Source organism: Phaethon aethereus (genome assembly GCF_964289735.1).
Source record: "Phaethon aethereus genome assembly, chromosome: 19".
Taxonomy (NCBI): Eukaryota; Metazoa; Chordata; class Aves; order Phaethontiformes; family Phaethontidae; genus Phaethon; species Phaethon aethereus.
In genome coordinates, this window is record NC_138595.1 from 3516804 (window position 1) to 3537740 (window position 20937).

The window sequence follows — 20937 nt, forward strand, 5'->3', positions numbered from 1 at the left end:
TTTAAGTACACAGCATACTGGTTTTGAAATTTTAAGTCTCAAATTTCTGAAGAAGAACCTTCCTAATTAATATTTGCTTTTTTAAGCTAGTCTTTTGTAATCCACAGCAGAATTTTCATTCCCTAATGAACTTCAAGAGCATTTGCTCTAAAAGACTTTGCAAGACTCCCACTGACAGCACTGTTAAAGAATCTTTTCCCACCTCCTTTCGCCTCTTCCTTTGCACAAAGCTTCCAAGAAACAAGTGTGGTCAGAATAAATTATAAATTCTGTGGTTGTATGGAGTCTAAAGGACACGTTTTCGTTCATGTTTTATTTACACATTGTATTGACACACACTAAGAAAGATATACCATGCCTATCAACAGCAGGTTCAGCTGGATCCATGAGGAAAGCATCACCTGGAAACATTTTCTTTCCTAAGCAGCTGAGTATCTCCAAAGACCTATAAGACTAATGAGACCTGGAAATATATTGCTTATGAATGAACCTAACAGAAGCAACATCAGGATCTACTCCAAGATTTACCAGTCATGTAATTTTATCAATACATACATAGCCTCCTTCTTGCCTAATCCATTTATACCAGCTACTAATGCAAAAGAGAAAGAGGAGTAAATATTTTCTTCAAGAAGATCTGCCAGCAAAACAATCACTATCAGATTACAGAAATGCCTACTGCAGTACTACTGTTACCAGGCAATGTCACACTAGGCATAGCTTCCAATCAAAAGAAATGTCCTCCTAGTCCCAATACAGCTGAGATTACTGCCATTTAAGAAAATTATTTAAGAAACAGAAGCACCACCTACTAAGTCCTTGAAGTACCTACAACAGCACCACAAGAACGAAGTCCCAAGTTTACATTTATCTTGGTTGTTACCATCTTCATTACTTGTTAAAACTGGACTTGCACCATTAAGCTTCCCTAAGAAACCTTTAAGTGAGACAATGAATAAAATGTATGCACAGTTAAGAAGCTATTTGAGAAGACAGTCTCTTACAGTAAGGTTTAATCATGAGGATTTTTTTTCAAGGCTCTTGTCAGTTGTATAAACACAGTGTGTCTTTACAAATATTTCTCATTACAGATCTAAATAAATAATTAATTTAGGGGTACTTCCTATAGTGTGGCTAACTGACCATCTTACAAAGCTTAAAGATTTAAGCTGACCACCTTACAAAGCTTAAAGATTCTACGATTTGTGGCACAGGTCATACCCATCTTTGATGAATGGCATGGCAGGTCCCGGGGGAAGTAAATCCAACTTTCCCACAGTCCAACTCTGGCGATAAATGCATTCTTCTGGCAGTTTAATGGGAGGAAGACACTGGCTGGGAAGAGTCTTCAGTGGCGCAAACATGGAACATCCCACTAAAGCTTGACAATTCTCAGGTTTATAAACATAAGAATAATCCTAGAAGTTAGACATGGTAAAGCATCAGCATGTAAATTAGATCATTTCAGCAATTAAAATGCTTCTCAAAAAAATGTGACTAAGTTCAAGCATTAATTCTTCAATATGAAATCCTGATATAGCTGCAAAAGGGAAATTTAGATTTATACACACATCATTCACACCCGTGGTTCTCCAAAAAGAAATATGCCAACACAAAACAATTAACTACAATTACCGAAATGTACTCCTTCAGCTTACTAATGGCCAATTATGTATTACTCTTTCTTGAAGTAATCAAGTGATTACTCTATCACTTGAAGTTTAAGTGATAAAATCCTATATACCACTTATTAGAACATTCATTACCTACCCCAGGACACAAGTTACAAATTGTACTGAATTTCCCACAGTTCCTATTCATGATCAAGTAATAAACTGAAGAATAATCATTAGAAACATTTATCAAGACTATCAGCACTACCTACCTTTATTTCAGCAGGTTTGGGGCTGCAGAAACCCTCATCTACTTCAATTCTGAACTGAGCTCCCACACTAGAGCTATTCCCTTCAAGTATTGTTCCTCCAAGTGTAGTGTCCATACTGCCATATTCTTTATTATTCATGTTCATGGGAGAAAATCCCATAATATGTTGTTCCAATGAGGGTGGAGTTGGATACATTTTATGGAGATCTGCAGTGCCTAATTTCAGATTAGAAGTAGGCTTTAGAGCATGAAAACATTTTGAAGTATTTTCTCTGTCTTAAAATTTCAGTAGGGCAAGTGAAGTCTATGTGTACAAATTCCCACAACATATTAACAATCAAATGTTTAGAGCTAGTATTCTATTTACAAAAAACACAAATAAAGCTTACTTATGCATGACAGTGGGTCTAGATTTCCTGCTTTTGCCTCTTTGCAGTTGGATTTGTCATCAGCACCATTCACTGTTCTTTTAGATCCAGGCTAAGAAAGAAAAGAAGTATTGTAATATAATCACTTCAGACATGAACACACGTTTGTATTTCTTGCTAACAGGACATTTCATGTGCAATGAACATACAAAGCTGAGACACTATGTAATATTTAGAAAAATTAAAATATGTCAGAAGCCCAATGCTAGTAGTTGGGGTTACTCTTGTCCTCCCTTAATAGTTGTAACTCAGAGAATGCTCTCCCATCAAGTCATGATGCTATTAAAATGAAAGACCAGTTATAAAGTAACTCTCAGCCTGTTAGCAGACATATTAAAAAAAGCTAAATAGGGCTGCCCACAATCTATCAGAAAAAAAAAAATACACACTCCCAAAGCCATGCTAACATTACTGATGTTACCACATGAACAGGAATAGAAAAGATAGAGAAACACAAATCCTGGAACAAGAGGTACAGGGAAGAAAAGCTGTTGAAATTAAAAGAACAAGAGATATTTTATGATGTTTAGACAGTACTAAAGTCTATAGAAAATAAGAGTCTTCAGGTTTAAAAGCAAATACACTTGCTTTATACAATGACGACCTTTGATGGCTATTAAGATCCTTCAGCCCCTACTCAGCTACACCTCCCATGTAAAGTTGATGGGCATTTTGTCTGCTTAAGGAGATTTAGAATTAAGTATGGAGCAAAGTACAGTTCAGAAAAGACAACTGATTACAAACTGTATTGAAATAGAAACTAGAAAGATAATGGATTCAGAGCTATCAGAGACTGCAAGAGAAACTGTTCCAAGAAAATAGCTACTGCAGCGAAGCAGCTTATTTGGCAGAACGTCCACGTGTTTAAATGCCTCTTCTCTTTCAGAAGTTTTCGTTTTTTTTCAGAACATCCTTTATTGACTAGCTGAACAGAACCTAGACCATAAGGAAAAGAGCACTAGTACCACTGTCAAATCTGTAAAATTATAACTAAAGCTGTATTCGAGAAGGATACGCTGTCTGGATAGTAAGGGTGTAAGATCAGAAGCTTGTTTGTATCAAAATGTGATTGTAGCAGTCAACCAGAACAGTATGTCTGCTCTAGAGGAGCCACTACACTTGCTTATACGCATGTGTTTCAACCTCTCCTACAAATGCCAAAAAAAACAAGCCAAGCCAAAACCACAAAAAACCATAATTGTTCCTTGCAGGTTTTTGTCTAGCAGCTGCCATTACATTTGCACATCACTTACTGTTAGTTCATCTTCATCAGAATTGAAGAGATTGTCAAGGTCAGTGTAAGAGACCACTAAGTCTGTTTCATGGAACAGGCTAGTTGATGCAGTGCGAGCATGAGCAGCAATACGTTGGGCATCTACAAAGAAAAACAAACGTTACAAAAACACTGGCAATATATATTCATTAAAAAAAATAAAGACATCTTAAGAACTATTTCCACAGTTAGGGTGGAGGGAAGAGTATGTTCTCAGTTCCACTCAACTATCTTACACGTAAGTGAGGTCCCTTCAAATTTATAACATTTGGATTTATAGCCAACATTTATTTGCAAGGTGCAACAAAGCAAATGTGTTCCACGCAGATTCCTAATTCTGAAAGGACAGGGAAATACAAGCCATAAAGTAAAAGGTTAGGAGCCTATTAGAATCTATTGACTATTCAAGAGATCATTAACATAGCACAATTAAAAGCAGAGGGAGAAAAAGTCTCTTTACCTTGCTTGACAGAAGGACTAAATAGAGACATCGCATCCTCTCCTTCATGGGATAAAACTGTAACACCAGATGTCCCATCCTCAGCCTATTTAAAAAAAAAGGTAGAGAAGTTTGCTTAAATTAACTGGGGAGGTGGGGGACAATTTACCTCCCTATGGGAATTCTGGTACATATCAGAAGTATCAGGTTGTCATTAGCCTTCTAGCTCAGCCAGGTGTAGTCTGGAGGTCTGGTTAGTGGTACTTGCTCAGGGAGAAGGAAGCTTGGAATAGACACCATGCCAGCAATACGCACATATGAATGTGTATCTTAGGTTTTGGGGTGGGGATAAATTTAAAAAGCAAGCTATGGATTCTTGCTACAACACCTTATTGAAAAACACTTGATATCAAATGCTATACATTAACTATACTGGTTATTGAATGAAAACTCTCAATACCAGGAGTACATACAGACACAACCAGTCCTAATAAACAAATTTCTTTCATATACAAGTTCCCAATGCAGTTATATTTTCTCCTTTTTTGGAGGGTGTACTTTTGTTTTATGTAGCAGCCTCATATAGCTGGAACTGGCTAAAGCGTAAGACAAATAATTCAATTCACTGTCCAGGCAACCAGCCAGAGTTCACCTCACCTACCCCCAAACCTTTCCACACGTGAACAAAGCACTTGCCTTGCTCCTCCTCTCTTCCCTAAGCACCTGCTACCACCCATTTCTACAGAACAGCTACTGAGCCAGACTGATTTTTGTTCCGATCCAGCAGTGTTCCCCCAGTACAAGCATAAACCCTAATGCACGAGCATCACCAGTGTGCCAAAAAAGTTTAGGTGTAGCTAGAGGCAGGCTGCATAATTTCATTGATCATTTCAGCTCGAATACATTTTTTTAAATGTACTTCTAAATAGACAGGGAAGGATTCAAATTATATTTGGTGACTAAAGCAGTTTGTTTTAACCTCATCACCGATTTGTATCCTCACTCCTTTACTCACCTTGTGTTTCTTCCCAGCTTCCCTCTCAATGTTCTGCCTATCTTTTTTACTATCAGGAAATAAGAATTCCACATCACCATCAACGAAGGCATAAGGATCGATTTCAGGTTCCTGGTCAGCTTCCGTCGCTACTGCTGCTAGGTATTGGTTTTTACTCTGATACTGTTGCACCAGTTCATCTGAAACCTTTAAAGGTTTCCTACATTGCACCATTAATCTGTACAGAAGAAAAAAAAAGTCACAAAATATTATTTATCATTTATAATGTGGAAATATTTTTGCTATCACACAGCCTTTACAAGAATAACTTCATCTTCCCTTCCGACTTTCTTCCTTTCCACCCCAGCTTCAGACAACTTTTTGGGAAAAAGATTAGATCATTATTCATTTAATATAACCTCCTTACACATGTCAGATACAGCAATGTGATTCATTCTGCCCATCTCTCCACAAGCACTGTCAATTCAGATAAAGATTAGTAATTTATCCCAGGTTGTAGCTGTCATTTATTATAAAGTACAAATGTATTAAACTATCTATAGCCACTAAAAAACTCACCAGGTTAAAAAAATTACTCATTGCCATTCCCCATCCATGCCCAAAAAAGTGATCAGAAAGAAGGGATTAAACTTGAATTTTCTGTATTTTAAGAATGTAATTCCTGAACATTTAATTCATTTAAGCATAGAAAGTATGCCAACCCTCGCAACAGCCGGCTTTGTCTAATACAACAAACAGACCAACACTCTGTTGTACACAAAGCCAGGCTAACCGAAAAGCCCAAGCAATGACCACTACTAAAGCATACAAATGCCACTATGTTTAGTAGTTATTTATATCACTTCTATCAATACAAATGAAGCTTGCAACACAGCAATATCTAATGTACTAATAAGAGTAATAAAAACATATTTGCCTTTGTAAGCATTTTTCTTTTCTTAAGATTTGGAGACAAAAATGGAGTTCTTAAGTACACAAATTAAGTTTTTGTATCAGGTTTATTAGCTTCACAGATATAACACTGCACCAACAAAAACAGATGTTGGCAACTGGAAAACTATGTTATGCTTATTAGCTATACATATGCCCCTCTACCTTCTGCCCCTAAAGAAACTCTATTTTCTGTATCCCAGTATACAAAAGGGACCATGTGAGAAAGGTATTCCTTCAAAGACGACAAGTATGTCAGGAGTGTCAGACTAACGTAGGCACACCATTTCTTCTTGCCCCAAGAACCCCCTCCCTCCCAAAAAGCAACAGAATGACCAGTGAAAAGCATTTACAGAAGTCTCACGCATGAAATGAAACAGGGATGTTGCAAGGACGAAGACTACAGAGGGATACTTCAAGTCCAAACACAGGTTCCAACATACCTATTCTTTCCCTTCTCAAGCCTCTATCCAAAAGGAAATGCTATCCCGTAAGAAACTAATGTGTCTCACAATTAGTAGGGCTTGTTGCAGCCTAGATGCAGACTCTAATCTGGAGTTTAGAGTAAGACAGGTTTACATTTCCCCTCTGGGAGACCAGAGAGAAAGAAAAGCCTCATACAGAACAATTCGAAGAGTTCAGCCTTGAAACTCTGCACACAAAATGCACGGCGATTCCTCGTCCTCCTTGCTGCCTTGCACATCCCTGTCAACTATGCGGTATGAGCCAGGACACAGAAAGTTTTACTTTGTCAAGAAACTTCCTAGAAATAAGCTTTCCAAGAAGATGCCTCACAGCCAACAACATTGTCAAATCCATCTAGCTGGTCATCTGTGCTTATTAAAATCTTGTGTTAGGCATGACCACCACAGCATGCACACCCCAGACAACAGGGCAATGGGTGCAGCCTTGTGTCAAGCACCATCAGCATTTATGTCTAGAGTAGCACTTGATGGAATTGAGGATTTCCTTTTTTCAAAATCCTGCAAAAAATTATCAGGGGGTTGGGGGAGTGGGAAGAATGATGGGAACAACTCTCTAGGAACAAAGAATTAAACACCAGGAAAAATACACAGCGAGAGCAAGTAGCACTTTCCAGTATTTTTGACCACCACAGAGGAAGAGAAGTTAATAGCCAGATACTTGGGGGGGGGGGGGGAGTGGAAAGTATGTTCAGTAAGTTGTTAAATAAAGCTAGAAGCCATACAAGAAAATTTTGAAGTAGAGCATATCTTTCTCTGTCTGGTTGGCTGAAATGAATTCAAGGCAAAAAAAAAAAACCACAAACCAAACAACAAGATTCTATAAATGCGTATCTTGAAAGAGTTGAGACACGTACTAGCTAATGTAAACTCTTAAATGGTGAACATAAAAGATACGGCTAAGAAAATGTGTACAAGAACAGACCAACAGCTACAGCATATTTACTTCTTCTCACAGCTTTCCTACGCAGCAAGGTCAACGTGACTGCCATCAGTGGCTTTCCACTGCCAGCAATGAAACAGAAAATTAACATAAAATTTCAGTCTTGTGAATAGCTGCTTCAACTCTTCTACCACAAATTAAGTACACTAACCCCTAAAAAAAAAAAAACAACAAAACACAACCCACAAAAAACCAGCAGAAAAGAAAAAACCCTCAATATTTTGATACCGATCACAGTAAGAGTCTTCTTCACCTCAACAACAACAAAAAATTTTGGGCCAAAAATAATCAACAGCAAGTGAGTTGATTGAGGCAACTCTGGGTGCATTCAAGATGCATTTTTTAAACCCGCAATCACAACCCTAAGCCAAAGTTTGTCACCTCTGCGTCCAGGTCCCAATCACGTTAAGTTCACGCTGCTATTAACAGTCCTGTCGGCATCTGTTGCTTCCCGTTACCATCCTTCTCCTGCAGCATGTCCTCACAAGGAAGTGTTGTAAAAGATGGATGACAGGAATAATTTCTTACGCAGTACAACAGCAAAGGAGACACAACCCAGAAGGCTGAATGGTTTTGTTTCAGGTTTTTTTTTCTTATGTTGGGCTTTTTTGTTTGTTTGGTAGTGGTTTGGGGGGTTGGGGCGGTGGGGGGGAGTGTGTCTTTTCTGGGGAGGTTTTGCTTTAACTGGTAAAGAAAACTCATGTTGATTCATTCTGCAGTAAAACAGAGCTCAAATGTAAGTTTTAACACTAAAAAAAAAAAATCACTAGTGCTATTCTTTTCCTCCATTGCCTCTAAGCTCCATAATTTATTAAAACTTAGGCAGTATCAAAAAAGTGACCAATTCCCTTAACCCGACTGAAACAGACAGCAGCAAAGCAGAACATGTTAAAACCTGGTGCTAGATGACACTAGCTTTCAGAAATAAATTCTATTTAGTCAACAAAAACCCTTTTTTAAAATAACTATAGATGACCCATACTTTAATTCAAGGCAATATTAGCTTACGTTAAATACATACATGTTCTCAAATACATTTCCTGTAGCTCGAAGGCTAAAGTTCTAACAAGGATCTAGTCTGACTGTCTCAATATCTCAAGTTAAACAAACTTTGTTTAATGAACAAGGGTTTCCCACGTGATCTGAGGTCCAAGAGCAGTAACAATAGACATACCAGTCACTTGTTTTCTTTGAATGATAACCTCAAATCCTTAAGCCTCATGTGCGAGTACACCAGTTTATGTCACTCATCCCAAAGAGAAACTTCTGATACTAGAAAGTAGTTGCAGCCTACATTAAAGTTAACATCTTCCAGGAAACCAGATTAAATGGCTGATGGGAACAACGAGGAAGCTAAACACCAGCTTTCAAAATTTAAGGGCTCTTCTAAATAAAGACAAAAGCAGAACTGAGGCTGAAGAAACTTTATCTTTAATAGGGTAAGTCTGCATCTGAGACCATCCATGCGTTCTTCAAATAATGAAGAAAGCAAGTATTAAAATGAGAATTTTTTTTTTCTTTCATGTGGGACTAAGTCCCAAAATAGGAACAATTTGTCTACAGATTAATTTTACAGTAGAAAAATAAATTTCATTGACATCTGCTAAAACAGACTTCTAACAAGAAAAAGCTGGAATGTCTTACTACATATTTGACTACTTCATACTCACATTTCACAAGTATAATCTTCTTGTATATGGACAGCACAGATAGTTACTCTCACACACTCAGCATTACTGCTCGAGCTGATGAGACCAGCATTATGCTTTAGTGACAAGCTTGCTTATAACAAGAAACTACTGCCTTTAGCCTTTGTTTCCTCACTTTCTCATGTTATCACCATAGTATTAAGCAGTACTTACTCTGTAACTGACGTTACGTTTTCCTGTCCAGCAGGTATTACTGGATCATCTCTCAATTTATCATTTGGAAGCTGAGGTGGTAAAAATTCCACATCCTTTTTCTTTGGAACTTTATAATACTTCCAAGTAGCATCAGCCTCGTCTTCCTCCAAATTCACTGCAGTACCAACATACATTGTAGGCTCTATAACTTCAGGAAATTGAGCTGGAAAAGGCTGAGACAAGCCATCGAGTCTGTCTTCCATTGTTTTTGTGGGAACCAAGGGGTCTGGTGTTGGCATCTGGTAGAAATGCTGACTCTGAGGAGTAGAAGGAGCTTTAGCTACCCCTTCATCAACTACATCACACGGGTGAGGACTAAGTGGTGGTGGCTGAGGTGAATTTGCCATTTCCGCATTATGCATCTGAGGAGTCTTTGCTACATCATTAGTTCGGATATTTGAAAATCTCACTTGACTGTCTGGTGCAGTCATCACAAGCCTCTGACTCGCTGAATCTGCCTCCATGGCAACATCATCACTGATAGATACACGATGATGAAAAGGAGTCAAAGGGCGTTTTTGTGGCTTATCCCCTTTGTCTTGCTTCTCATTTGTCTTGTGCTTTGGAGCTGCTTGCTGTTGTTGGCCCACAGGTGGTGCCTGCCCCTGTTGACCTGAATTTCTTGGTTTGAGATTTTTGTGCCTGCAGAATTAATAAGGGAAAATACTTCACATTAATCTTTCAACGTCTATCATGTTCTTTTTCACTAGATAAGAACCCGCTTCTAAGCCATTAAGCATAGAAGTCTGAAACTTATACCACTCTGAAGTGAAGCTGCCTCTTTCTGACCATAACTTAGGTATGAATGACTTGAGTAGCATTGCAAGACTTTAGAAGGCCATTTGAAAAACCTGGAAAAGCTGTCCTATGAGCAAAACACACACACACACATAATCCTCATAACTAAAGACAGTATTTTATAACTGCTTTTAACAGAAATAGTCACATGAATACATTGTCACTTTTAACTTCTGCCAACACTGATGAATCAGTAGAATAACATATGAATTAGTGGACAACTTCTTGAATTCAAGCATCAATACTAACCAATAGTGCTGTCCAAGTCTCTATGGGTTAACGAGTGGAAAGTTAACATCAAGAACATAGAAGCCAAGCTCAGTCCTACAAAAGCTATTTTGAAGCTTTTGTAGCTACTTACCTACAAATTTAGCAAGTGTGGAAAAAAGAAAAACTCAATGTCTCGACTGCGTTAATACAGTTAGGTTTTTTCCCCCCAGTATAAATGCACTTGAGCTTGAACATTTCATTTTGAAGTTCAAGATGCCAACTTTCTAGATCATCTGACTGAAGTAGAGACAGGAAATACCAAAGTCTAGAATTAAAAGTTTGTGATTAAGCTATTGAACTGCATGTACATCCTTAGTGCCTGGGTATTCTTTGTCACTCTTCCATTAGGAAAGGTAAGAAGCATGCAACTCGTATTAAAGAAAACAGGATCAGGCAGGAATAAAAGGTAAGAGGTATCAAAATCTATTTTTACCTTAAATTCTCATACACATACATGCTTTTCACTGCTTAGAATTCAAAATACAGAGAACAATAAGGGGCTTTAAGTATTTGCAATTTCTCTTCAGGCAACTACATACTTCTAATACACACCTCACACAGTTAATAGATTGTTTTCTCTTAATTAGCTCTATCATATCTAAATTCTCCTTTAACAGGATATTTAATCCTCTTCCATCTCAGCTCTTCTCAGGACACAAGTATTTCCACAGATCTTAAACCAACCATTTCAATAAAGGAGGGAAAAAATGCATTTATTTCAAAATGCTAGATCCTCCAGACTTCTCTTTTTTTTTCTTTTCTTTTTTTTTTTTTTTTTTTTTTTTTTTTTTAAGATTCCAATATTCATTGCAAGGTAATCAATGTTAATATTTAAATCAGAGAAAGCGTTTAAAACTTTGCAACACTTCAGTCACCTAAAGATTAGTATTCTGCCATAAGCACAGAAATAGAGACATTAATTTTGGTGAATTCTCAATTTTAAACAACTGTATTAACAGTCTGTGTAACTGCACACAGTTTCAAAACAAGTGTCAGAACAAAAACTGGAAGTTAAATTCAGACTTTCCCCCTGTGTTTTGATCCTTCTTCTTCCCCAGCTAATATAAAAAAAAAAACATATACTGGCAATCAACCCACAGAAAAGCAGTTTTATATACAACCACCTATGGAATGCCGTATTTTCCAAAAAGTAAAGCAGGTTTCGGTTTCCTTTTCATATTCATCACGACACAATGCTACAATCATCTTGCTTAACAGCTTTCTCCCTTCAAGGCTAATGCCACAGCCCTCTAGAAAAGGTTCTTAATTCCTAAATAAACAGGCATTCCCTTTGCACTGCAGTCCAAGAAAGTTACCCATACACAGGCCTAAGGAGTCCCAGCCCAAGACTCAGATATTGTCACTGAACTGCCAGTAGGTCCACTCAGATGAGTCACTTGAATAAAAAAACCTCTGCACTATCTTTTTGGGCAGAGTTTCAAGACCTACAATGATATTTAGGATACGAGATACAAATTTTGTTACAGCTTTCCTACAAGCAGCTATTGCTTAATTACTCCTAAAGGAGTCATCATGAGCCCTCTCCTGAGCACTTCAATCTCAATGTATGTTGTTGGACTGCAGGTTTGCCAAGTACTGCACCTTGAACAATTGCAATTTGTCCTCTGCGTGGCTTCAACAAAATCCCAGGATGCTACCTTGTCAGCTGTCTCTTCATCACACAAGCCATTTGATGTAGCAGAATACTTCCTCCTATGATTCAATATCAGGAGAGTTATTTGGGATCAACATATGTTCTTTCCTTATCTTCTGTTAAACCTCAAGAACAGTTTTGTGACACAGGATTCAACGAAGAAATTACAAATAGCCTTTTACTAACATATTAAACTGAGAACTAAGCAAACTACTAGTTAAGAACAAATTACCTTTAAAATGTTTTATTACTAAGAGTAAAGTACTTTCTACTAGCAGTCACAGCATCTTGAACAGAACTACTTTCTACAACAAACATGCAGGTTTTTTTAGCTTCACAAAATGAGTACATACTTGTTCTGTGCTCTGTTCATATTGCATTCTTGCCAAACTCTGTCCACCACTTGATTGGCTAGCTTCCTAGGTATTTTGCCACCATGATGGCTAGTACTGTCAGAGATAAATCCATCAGAAACTGAAGGAAACTTCACCCATTTCTGGGCAGATTGAGCATCAACTGAAAAGCAGCATCAGAGGAAAGAGTTTTAGGCAACAAGGCGATACACTCACAACCACTATTACTCCAATTCAAATTACTCCACCACACAAACACCTTAGGAAGAAAAGTATCTTCTTAACTCAATGTTAGGAAAGAAAAACAAATAGAAAATGTAGGTACAGTAGTTGATTATTATAACATGGTTCCCCCTCATAAGAAAAAAGCAGCACCATATATGTTTATGTTATAACTGGCTGACTATTCTTTATCTTCCAAGAAACTATAGACCTGAAAAAGAAAACAACATTGCTCATACATTAGGAAAACTTGAGCAGAGCTGCCTGTTAGGAAATTTAACAGTATTATTAAAATAAAGGGTCAAACTAAGGTAACAGAAGACCTTGGGGGGAAAACACAAACAAAACCTCCTCTGCACAAGAGGAACAGTTTGTAAAGCCACCTGAAACTACCAGAGAGCCTTACCCAATTTGACTTAAAGCAGTTTACCATAACCACTCCTCACACACAGTTCAGAGGGCACAAAGCCTTGCTAGAAAAAACTTAACTACAAAGAATCTTCCTTGGACTGTGAAAAAGGCTGAAAACATCACCTTGCTCACTAATGACTGCAATGCACAATGAGGTTTATAAAGCTGTGCCAGAATGCATACACGCACGGGGGGGGGGGGGTGGGAGGGGGAACAAAACCAAAAACATGACCACAGAAATTTAAAGTACTGGATAACAACATCAGGTACAAAAGCAATCCTCATTTCAGCAACTTACAACAGCGTTCAACTTAATTTTGCCCAAAACTGAACAATAAAAATTGTTTTTACTACAACAGATTTATGACTAAAGAAGTGTGATTTCTGGTAACAAGTCAGTTTCACAGAGAACATCTGAATCCTTTCCAAACACTGCTAGATTTAAAGCAGAAACCATCAAAATGATTCCCCACATGCAGAAGCTAATTTTATGATACCTGTTTGAACTTCCTCTGGGGATGTGGGTGGAGTCAGAGTTACTGAAGACATGGCAGGATCTCTTGTGGAAGCAGGCACTTGGTGGACACCCAAGCAAGTAGTTGAACAGTGCGATGCCCCTACGGTGCTAGGAGCAGGGATGTCTGTCTGAGGAACTAGAACGAAGCATGCTGGGTATACCATTCGCACACCAGCTGAAAAAAGAGCATGTCGATTTTACAGTCAATTGCCTAAAACTTATGTTTGAAATAATCAACAAATGGATCATTTTACCACTCACTTCTAAGTTTTCCTACCCTTTCTACCTAACTAAAGCATTATCCTCCGACAAAAAGTCTCTGTTGTCACCCTCATCATTACTTTATGATTTGCTTTATACAGAAGATTTGGGTGAATGAATAAAAAGGGCTTTGTATATACAGGCAGACACAGCCCTGGCATTTACATGCTACTATTTGCTTCCATAATTTTTTATAAATAAGACTGAGAACATACGCTTTAGTCTCAGGTAAAACTGACAATATTCCCTCCCCGTCATCATCAGGGTCTCCAGCCATCACTGCAATACAAGTCAGTAATGCTCATTACAGAGAAATGATTACATTAGTTGGCAAATCAAAGGTCCATAGCCCAACAGCAGAGGAACAAACTACTGCATCCCAGGGGCTTAGATTTTAGGAACAGCAGCAGCTAAATGCAGTGCCCGAGTACATTAAGTTCTCCAAGATTGTGGTTTTGAAGACATCCCTGAAAGGCAGAATCTGAAACAGTACAACATGCTTTTGATGAATTTCAGATGTCAACAGTGATAGTGTAGGGTTTTTTGATTTTTTTTTTTTTTAAATAATTTATTTATTTTAAAAACAATCTTGCTTGTCAAGGCACATAAAGAAAAACACCTCCCACTAACAGGCCCGCAAAACCCACTTTAAGCAGCAACTCATTTTAGATAGTCCTGAGCAGAAAATCAAGAGACCAACAGCAGTTGCAAATAGTTGCAAAAAGAATAAAGTGGGGTCACTTTTGCATCCAGAATTTTGCATATCTAACCAGCCAGTTTATTTCCATGATTAAAAGGTAATCAAAAGTACTCACCAACAAGGACTTCAACAGCAGCTAAAGAATCATCCTCCCAATCCATTTCTTCTTGTTTTTCCTCAGATCCCTCCTTCAAGTTAGACGTGACAGGATAGAATTGTTTCCATTCACCAATAAGCTTTTTCGTCGATGAATCCGAAAGCTTGAATGACTGCCCTGTGAGCGTGCCATTTAATCCAAAGGGGCTTAGAATAACTAAAAAGATAAATAAAAATACATTGGAGATTCTATCTAAACAAAATTCACTCCTCCCCACTGAAACAGCATTCTTGTTATTTCAGCCACACCAAATAAACAACTTACCATCGGTAAGTCAAAATGCACCCTAATCGTATTTTACTGTACTGCACAATTTTTTTGTAATAGGTACGCATTGTTAAGGGTATGTGTTCTGTAAGAATCAAGGTACCACAATAACGATTACAAATTAATCTAAACAAGCAACAAGCAAGTTTTCCTCTTGGCTAGCAAGGAGTCTCTTACAGGGGGGATAAAGAAACACTACTTCAAATTCCAACAGAGTTACAAGAGTTTCCTCATCCTTTCATTCCACTTGGTACAGTTACAACAACAATGCATATACAGGGAAGTAATCTGTTTCATGTTTAGTCTTGCCCATATTAGGAAAGCACAGCTGCTGTTAAGTTGCATTCAAAAAAAAAAAGTGAGTTTGGACATTGAGCATTAATAAACAAGAGCAGTGTGTGGTCATGCAGGAGAACTGATTTCTCTAGCCAACACAAGTCTGTCTAAGACAGGGAATGATCAAACAGCCCACTAACCAGAATCAGGCCCCATCGCTCCTTTGTCTTCGAGGGCATAGCCTGCATCTGCTGGTGGAACCAAAGGAACTTACAGGCAAGGAAGAGCCAAATAAAAAGGGGTAGGGGGAGTGAATAGGTTAAGTACATTGAGTCAGAAATGGATTTCTAAAAGAGGTGTTGATGAAGATATGTGGGGGTTATAAAGCATGTTGAAAAAGCAAAATATTTAAGTCACCAATAGGACAGTACTTGGAAATTAAGTTTGTTGTGTTGTGAAGACGAATTCTTTGACTACATGCCATGGGACAAATACAGAAGTCCTCCACCTGCAGAAGAGCTGAGATACACCAATGGGCTTCGGACTACGTCAAGACAGGGGACATCTGGGAAGAACGCGTAATCAATACAGAACAGGTAACGCCTCTGCTCCCACTTCCAGTCTTTGGCAGAAGTCCTCATTCTCAGCAACTCAAGGATTGATTCATTTTAGTACTCACTACTGAGTGGCAAAAACTTACCTTGAAAAGGGCTGTTAGACTGCTGGGCAAGAGTGAGGTGCTCTTCACTAAGCAGGTACACAGGCTGATGCTGACTGATTTCCACACTGGTGCAAACATTGCTATCTCCATGTAAGAAGAAGGTGAATGAGCAGGACAAGTGCTCGCTGGGGAAAGAGAAGTGGGAAGGGTGCGGGGGGTGGAAGGGAGAGAAACAACAATTCTTAAGTATAGAACGTAAAACAAGTTGATGGCTTTCTCTTAGTTTGAAGGCATTTCCTCCCAAAATATTCATTAATGAAGCAATCAAAAATCCCTTCTACCTAAATAGCAAGAAAATGCTAAATACGTGCTCCCTGGAAGTGTTTACAAAGTATTCCAGCATTAGAGACAAAACCAAAGATCAATCAGTTAGAAAACAACAGACACTAAGTGTTCAATCTCCGACTGTCACTTTATATTTTGAGGTGTAGAGGTCTAATGAGGTCTAACTTAATACTTTTATATCTTATATATTTCTTTAAAATATATAAAAATATTTCTGAACAGATATTAATTTTAGTGAGGTCATTTCTAGGTTCTCCTGTCACAAATCCACTAAGCAAAATTTGTATTTTAAGATTTATATTTAATATTAGCCACAAGTCACTTGTTTAAAAACAGGAAGAATGGCAACAGCTTTGAGAAGAGTTGGGTTTGTTTGTTTTTAACTTGAATCTTATCTTCATGCTCCTGAAGCCAATCAAGTAACTAGAAATGAAATCACATACCTACACGCAAAAGGGAAGATACAACCAACTAAAAAAACCCCCAAAGCTTAAGTCATTGTTAATTAAAGTAATTGAAGCAAGTATCAATGCTTAACATCAGATGCCTCACTGATAGCTTCTCAGTCCAGAGTGTTCTAGGCAAAAAAACAGTCCTGTACAGCAAAAAACACCCCAACAATAAACATACCTCCTTCCTATAACTCTGAATTAAATGCTGTTTTCACAGTGCTATACACAGTTACTAGTTAGCAACTCCATGAAATCTTCTACCTCACAGGATCATGCTTCAGAGACTTCCCAATTTTTGCAGCTCTGTTAGCTGTCATTTTGTTATGACAATATAAACAAGCCCCTGCAAGTACAACTACCAAAATATTTTATGCTGCATCCAAATCAATTCAGTGGTTTATGCGAAATGTATTTTACTAATTTTAATTAAAGGGCAGGAAGGCAAAAAAAGCAGATCCCTGCCAGGACGCCACAGAAGCAGTACATCTTCATAGCCCATTCCATCTGAAAAAACTTTTTTTTTTTTCTTTTTCTTTTTAAGGAAGAAGTTGTACAGGCACAGCAATTTTCAGTTATATTAGCTACAAGTTACCTCGAGTGTCTGCCAGACTAATACACTCCCATAGGAAAAGAACAGATGTTTAAAAGCAGGAAGATGCTATTCACACTGGACATTAAATTAGGTCCACCATCTCAGTAACAGAAGAATGCAAGTCAAGGAGAACCTTTAAAGTACTTTAAACTACTGAACAGAAAATAAACCCTTCTCTGTGAGGAGGGTGGCATCAAGCACCTGCTCAGTCTCAGGAAAAGAAAAGAAACAAGTCAAGGGAAACAGACTAAATTAAGTGAGTCAAAATTGCAGATACTAGTGCATTTTTTTGCAAGGTCAAATGGAAAAGACACACCATGAACTACTGTAGCCTAAAAAGACTGTATGAACGCAACACCACTATTTCCCCCCCCAAAAAAATTAGACCCCATCAACTAACGCCCGGGATCATGTGCATGCTCTCAGGCCTCACGAAATGCTTGCATTTCTTTGTTTACAGCATGAGAACACAAAGCAAGTTTTGCATTCCTGAAAAAAAGATACAAACAGAGCTCCAGGGCATGAAGAAAGAACTGACAAACTCCAAGCACATGAGCAACCCTATTAAAATGCAACCTCCACACGTGCAGTTACTGGATGCATCTTTAATGTCATTTCCGAGACGTTTCCTTCCTCCACCCAGAGGTAGATGCTGGGACAGTAACAGTAAGGGGAAAAAACGGTTTCTGGAATTGGCAGAGTCTTGTTCAATCTATGGAAAGAGAGATAAATGGGTTCACCGAGTCTCACCCCAAAGACGCAAAGAGCAGCCACCAGGATAGTCACCACAATGAGGAGACAGAAAGCTAGCGTTAAATACACATCTTTGCCTACCAGCAGGTTTAAAATTAGGGACCTAAAACACTACAGGGATGAGAGAACCCACAAACCGTTCAAGGAGGAACAGGAAGCGCAGCACATTTTTTTATTACAGTAACGTAAAACAGGCCATGAAGTGAACTCAATGAGGAACTGCTCTCAGTGGCTGGCCGGGACTGAAGCATAGCAGTTTTCAAGGTGCATCAAGTCTGCGGTGGTATGCTGATCTGTTCAATTTTAATTGTGTTTTAGGAACAAAAAAAAGGCAGGATTCAGGCATACAAGTGAATTATCACTATTCATTGACAACTACTCAGCACAATTGCTTCAGTAACCCAGCTCTGGACAGAATACTCCCTCCAGATGAAACACATAGCGCTTAGGAATCCCAGTAAAGTTAGTTTCCAGAATACAGTGATGATGGAGCTAAGCATCTTGTTGACGATTTTAAGTTCAAGTGAAGTCACATGGTTAGCAAACACCACTAAATTCCTGTATGGAAGTCTGATTAAATTTTAATCCTTATGCAAGTAGTTGAAGACTGATCTTCACATTTAATTTTAATTTAAAATCATATTGGATGGTTTAAGGTGAAAGAGAAGATAGTGTTCTTGGTTCCGAGTGACAGGTAACAATTTAGAAGCTTAGTGTAAGCAAGGCAAAGTTTCAAAATAAAAGCACATATTCTTTAAATAAATTTTAAATGCAATTAAGCTATGTCACTTGTAAACACCACATTATTACACAGATAAAGGGCAGACAATTGTAGCATAATCTGATGGAATTCAAATAAACCAAGACAAAGAGAAGCATCAGCATGATAACAGAAGCATTTTGATTCATTACACTGCAAAACCAGCCCCAAGAAGTAGCAAGGAAAATTCAAGGTCATCATGCAAAAGCCAAATCCAAAAGAAACACACAAAAAAACCCCCAAATTAGAATTCCCCCCCCACCCCACCCCCCCAGCAGAGGAGAAGTTTCCAACAAAATAATAAAGCAAGAGAGTAGCCATTGTTGTTACTGACATTACTGAACCAGCTTTGGCATGCAAACTGCAAGCACACTACTTGTATGGCTGGGAGAGCAAATCTGCTATGGTACAATTCATTCTACAAAATCCAAACATTAGAAATGTTTACTAATTCTGGTTATAAATTTAAGGGCTAAACAGCAAAATGATGCACACCACCTTGGGTTTTTGTTTCAGACTTCCAGAGGTGCAGCAAAGTCATTTTATGTACAATAGGATAATATTGTTTCATAGTAGAAATACATAGTAAAAACAGTGCTGTCCTTAATCTAAGGGAAACAGATTTCCACATGGTACACACAGTATCTCCTGAAAACAGGAGTCGTCTTTAAAACTAAAGGTTAACATCAAAGGCAAAACTAACACTTCATGTACTCAATTGTAGCATTAAATTTCTTCCTAGCTAGTCATGCTCAGAAGCTGTTTCTTCATATTTAACATCATAATTTCTGTTAAGTTACAAAACTTTAGCAAATATCAATGCATGTGAAATAATCACAAGAAATACAATTAAAAAAATCACAATTAAAAAACAAAAAAAACCCAAAAACACAATAAACCAACAACGAAACCATACAGAAGCTCTTTGCAGGGGAGTGGAGAAAAGGAGGAAGGAAAACAAAGAACCAGAGCTCTAACTTACTGGATGGCTCTACATACACCATTTTATGGACTTAGCAAGTAACTCTCTAAACATGCAAGTTTTGTTTTGTGGTTTTTTTTTTTTAATTAATACATTTGTACATCCTCTAGTTCCTTAAGTTTCCAGCAACTGACTGCTAGTACACAATGCACCTCAACCTCAGCTTAGGAGGAATCTTCTCAAGCCTTACCATAACCTATTAATAAATAAATAAATAAAGAAAGAATATATATCTATATAACCACCATTTCTCTAAGTCTTTCTCTCCTATTCTCAACTCATCTCACAGCCAAAAATCCTAATCAAGAAAAAAAATTACCTACTTATCACTTTGGGGTAAATAGGCAAATTACCTTTACAAAGCAGTCAAGGACACAATAACAGAAAGCAAGCTGGTGGTTTCCTGCCGGCTAACACAGAATTCAACCCATGCCTTCTTTAATTTGCAGACTTTTTTTTTTTTTAAAGTAGCTCAGAAGATCACTACATAATTTGTGCAGAGCATCTTCTGACTGAAATATTTTAAAAAGTACCCATACCTCAATGCTCAGAACTTTTGTCCTGCAGGCAGAGAGGAACGGTGAAGTGCTTAAGGACTGATCCTCACCTATGCTCCATTAAAATACATTTGTATAAAAAACACTTCTGATTCCCCCGTACTCCCTCTTCACTCTAATCATGCAAAACAAAGATCTTTTCATTTCAGAGACAAACGATTATGATTCTATGTGAAGAGAAACAGAAACTGCTGTGGACAATTTCAATACAATTTCCACTTCCACCTTTGTAAGAGAAACTGAAGGGTAGCAGGGAAAAGCACACTAAAATTTACATATACATGAGGTTTCTACATCTCCATTAGCAAATCTGAAAATACCTTCTTGATAAAAAGGTAATTACATCTGGTTTTTTTCCTCCACATTAGTACTTACGTAGAGCTTGGTATCTTCAAAGTGCTTCACAAACATTAGCTGCACTAGAACCTCACTAATCCACACTTCATTAGATTGCGTACTTCAAACCAGCACCACACTACAGCTGAAAGGCAAGGAGACTGCAACATCAGAAGCAACAAGGAAGTCTCCAACTAAAAAAACCTATAGCACATTTAATAGTAAATTCCAAAAAGCATCCAAATGTTTCAACTGAAAGAGACATTTTTTGTTTGGTTTTGGGGGTTTTGTTGTTGCTTTGGATTTTGTTGGGTT

The 20937-nt window shown here is 37.9% G+C and overlaps 1 protein-coding gene across 1 annotated transcript in view; it reads right to left on the bottom strand.

Annotated features, from left to right (window-relative positions):
* Positions 1–20937, bottom strand: part of MED13 (mediator complex subunit 13) — a 54897-nt gene that overhangs the window by 12111 nt on the left and 21849 nt on the right. Inside the window, exons 4-15 of the mRNA XM_082008664.1 lie at positions 15885–16030; positions 14600–14797; positions 13504–13698; positions 12374–12536; positions 11969–12079; positions 9257–9940; positions 5040–5256; positions 4046–4130; positions 3566–3687; positions 2274–2364; positions 1886–2100; positions 1222–1418 (exon numbers count right to left, since the gene is read on the bottom strand). Coding sequence (XP_081864790.1) covers positions 1222–1418; positions 1886–2100; positions 2274–2364; positions 3566–3687; positions 4046–4130; positions 5040–5256; positions 9257–9940; positions 11969–12079; positions 12374–12536; positions 13504–13698; positions 14600–14797; positions 15885–16030 — 2424 coding nt within the window. The remainder of the gene's footprint in view (positions 1–1221; positions 1419–1885; positions 2101–2273; positions 2365–3565; positions 3688–4045; positions 4131–5039; positions 5257–9256; positions 9941–11968; positions 12080–12373; positions 12537–13503; positions 13699–14599; positions 14798–15884; positions 16031–20937) is intronic.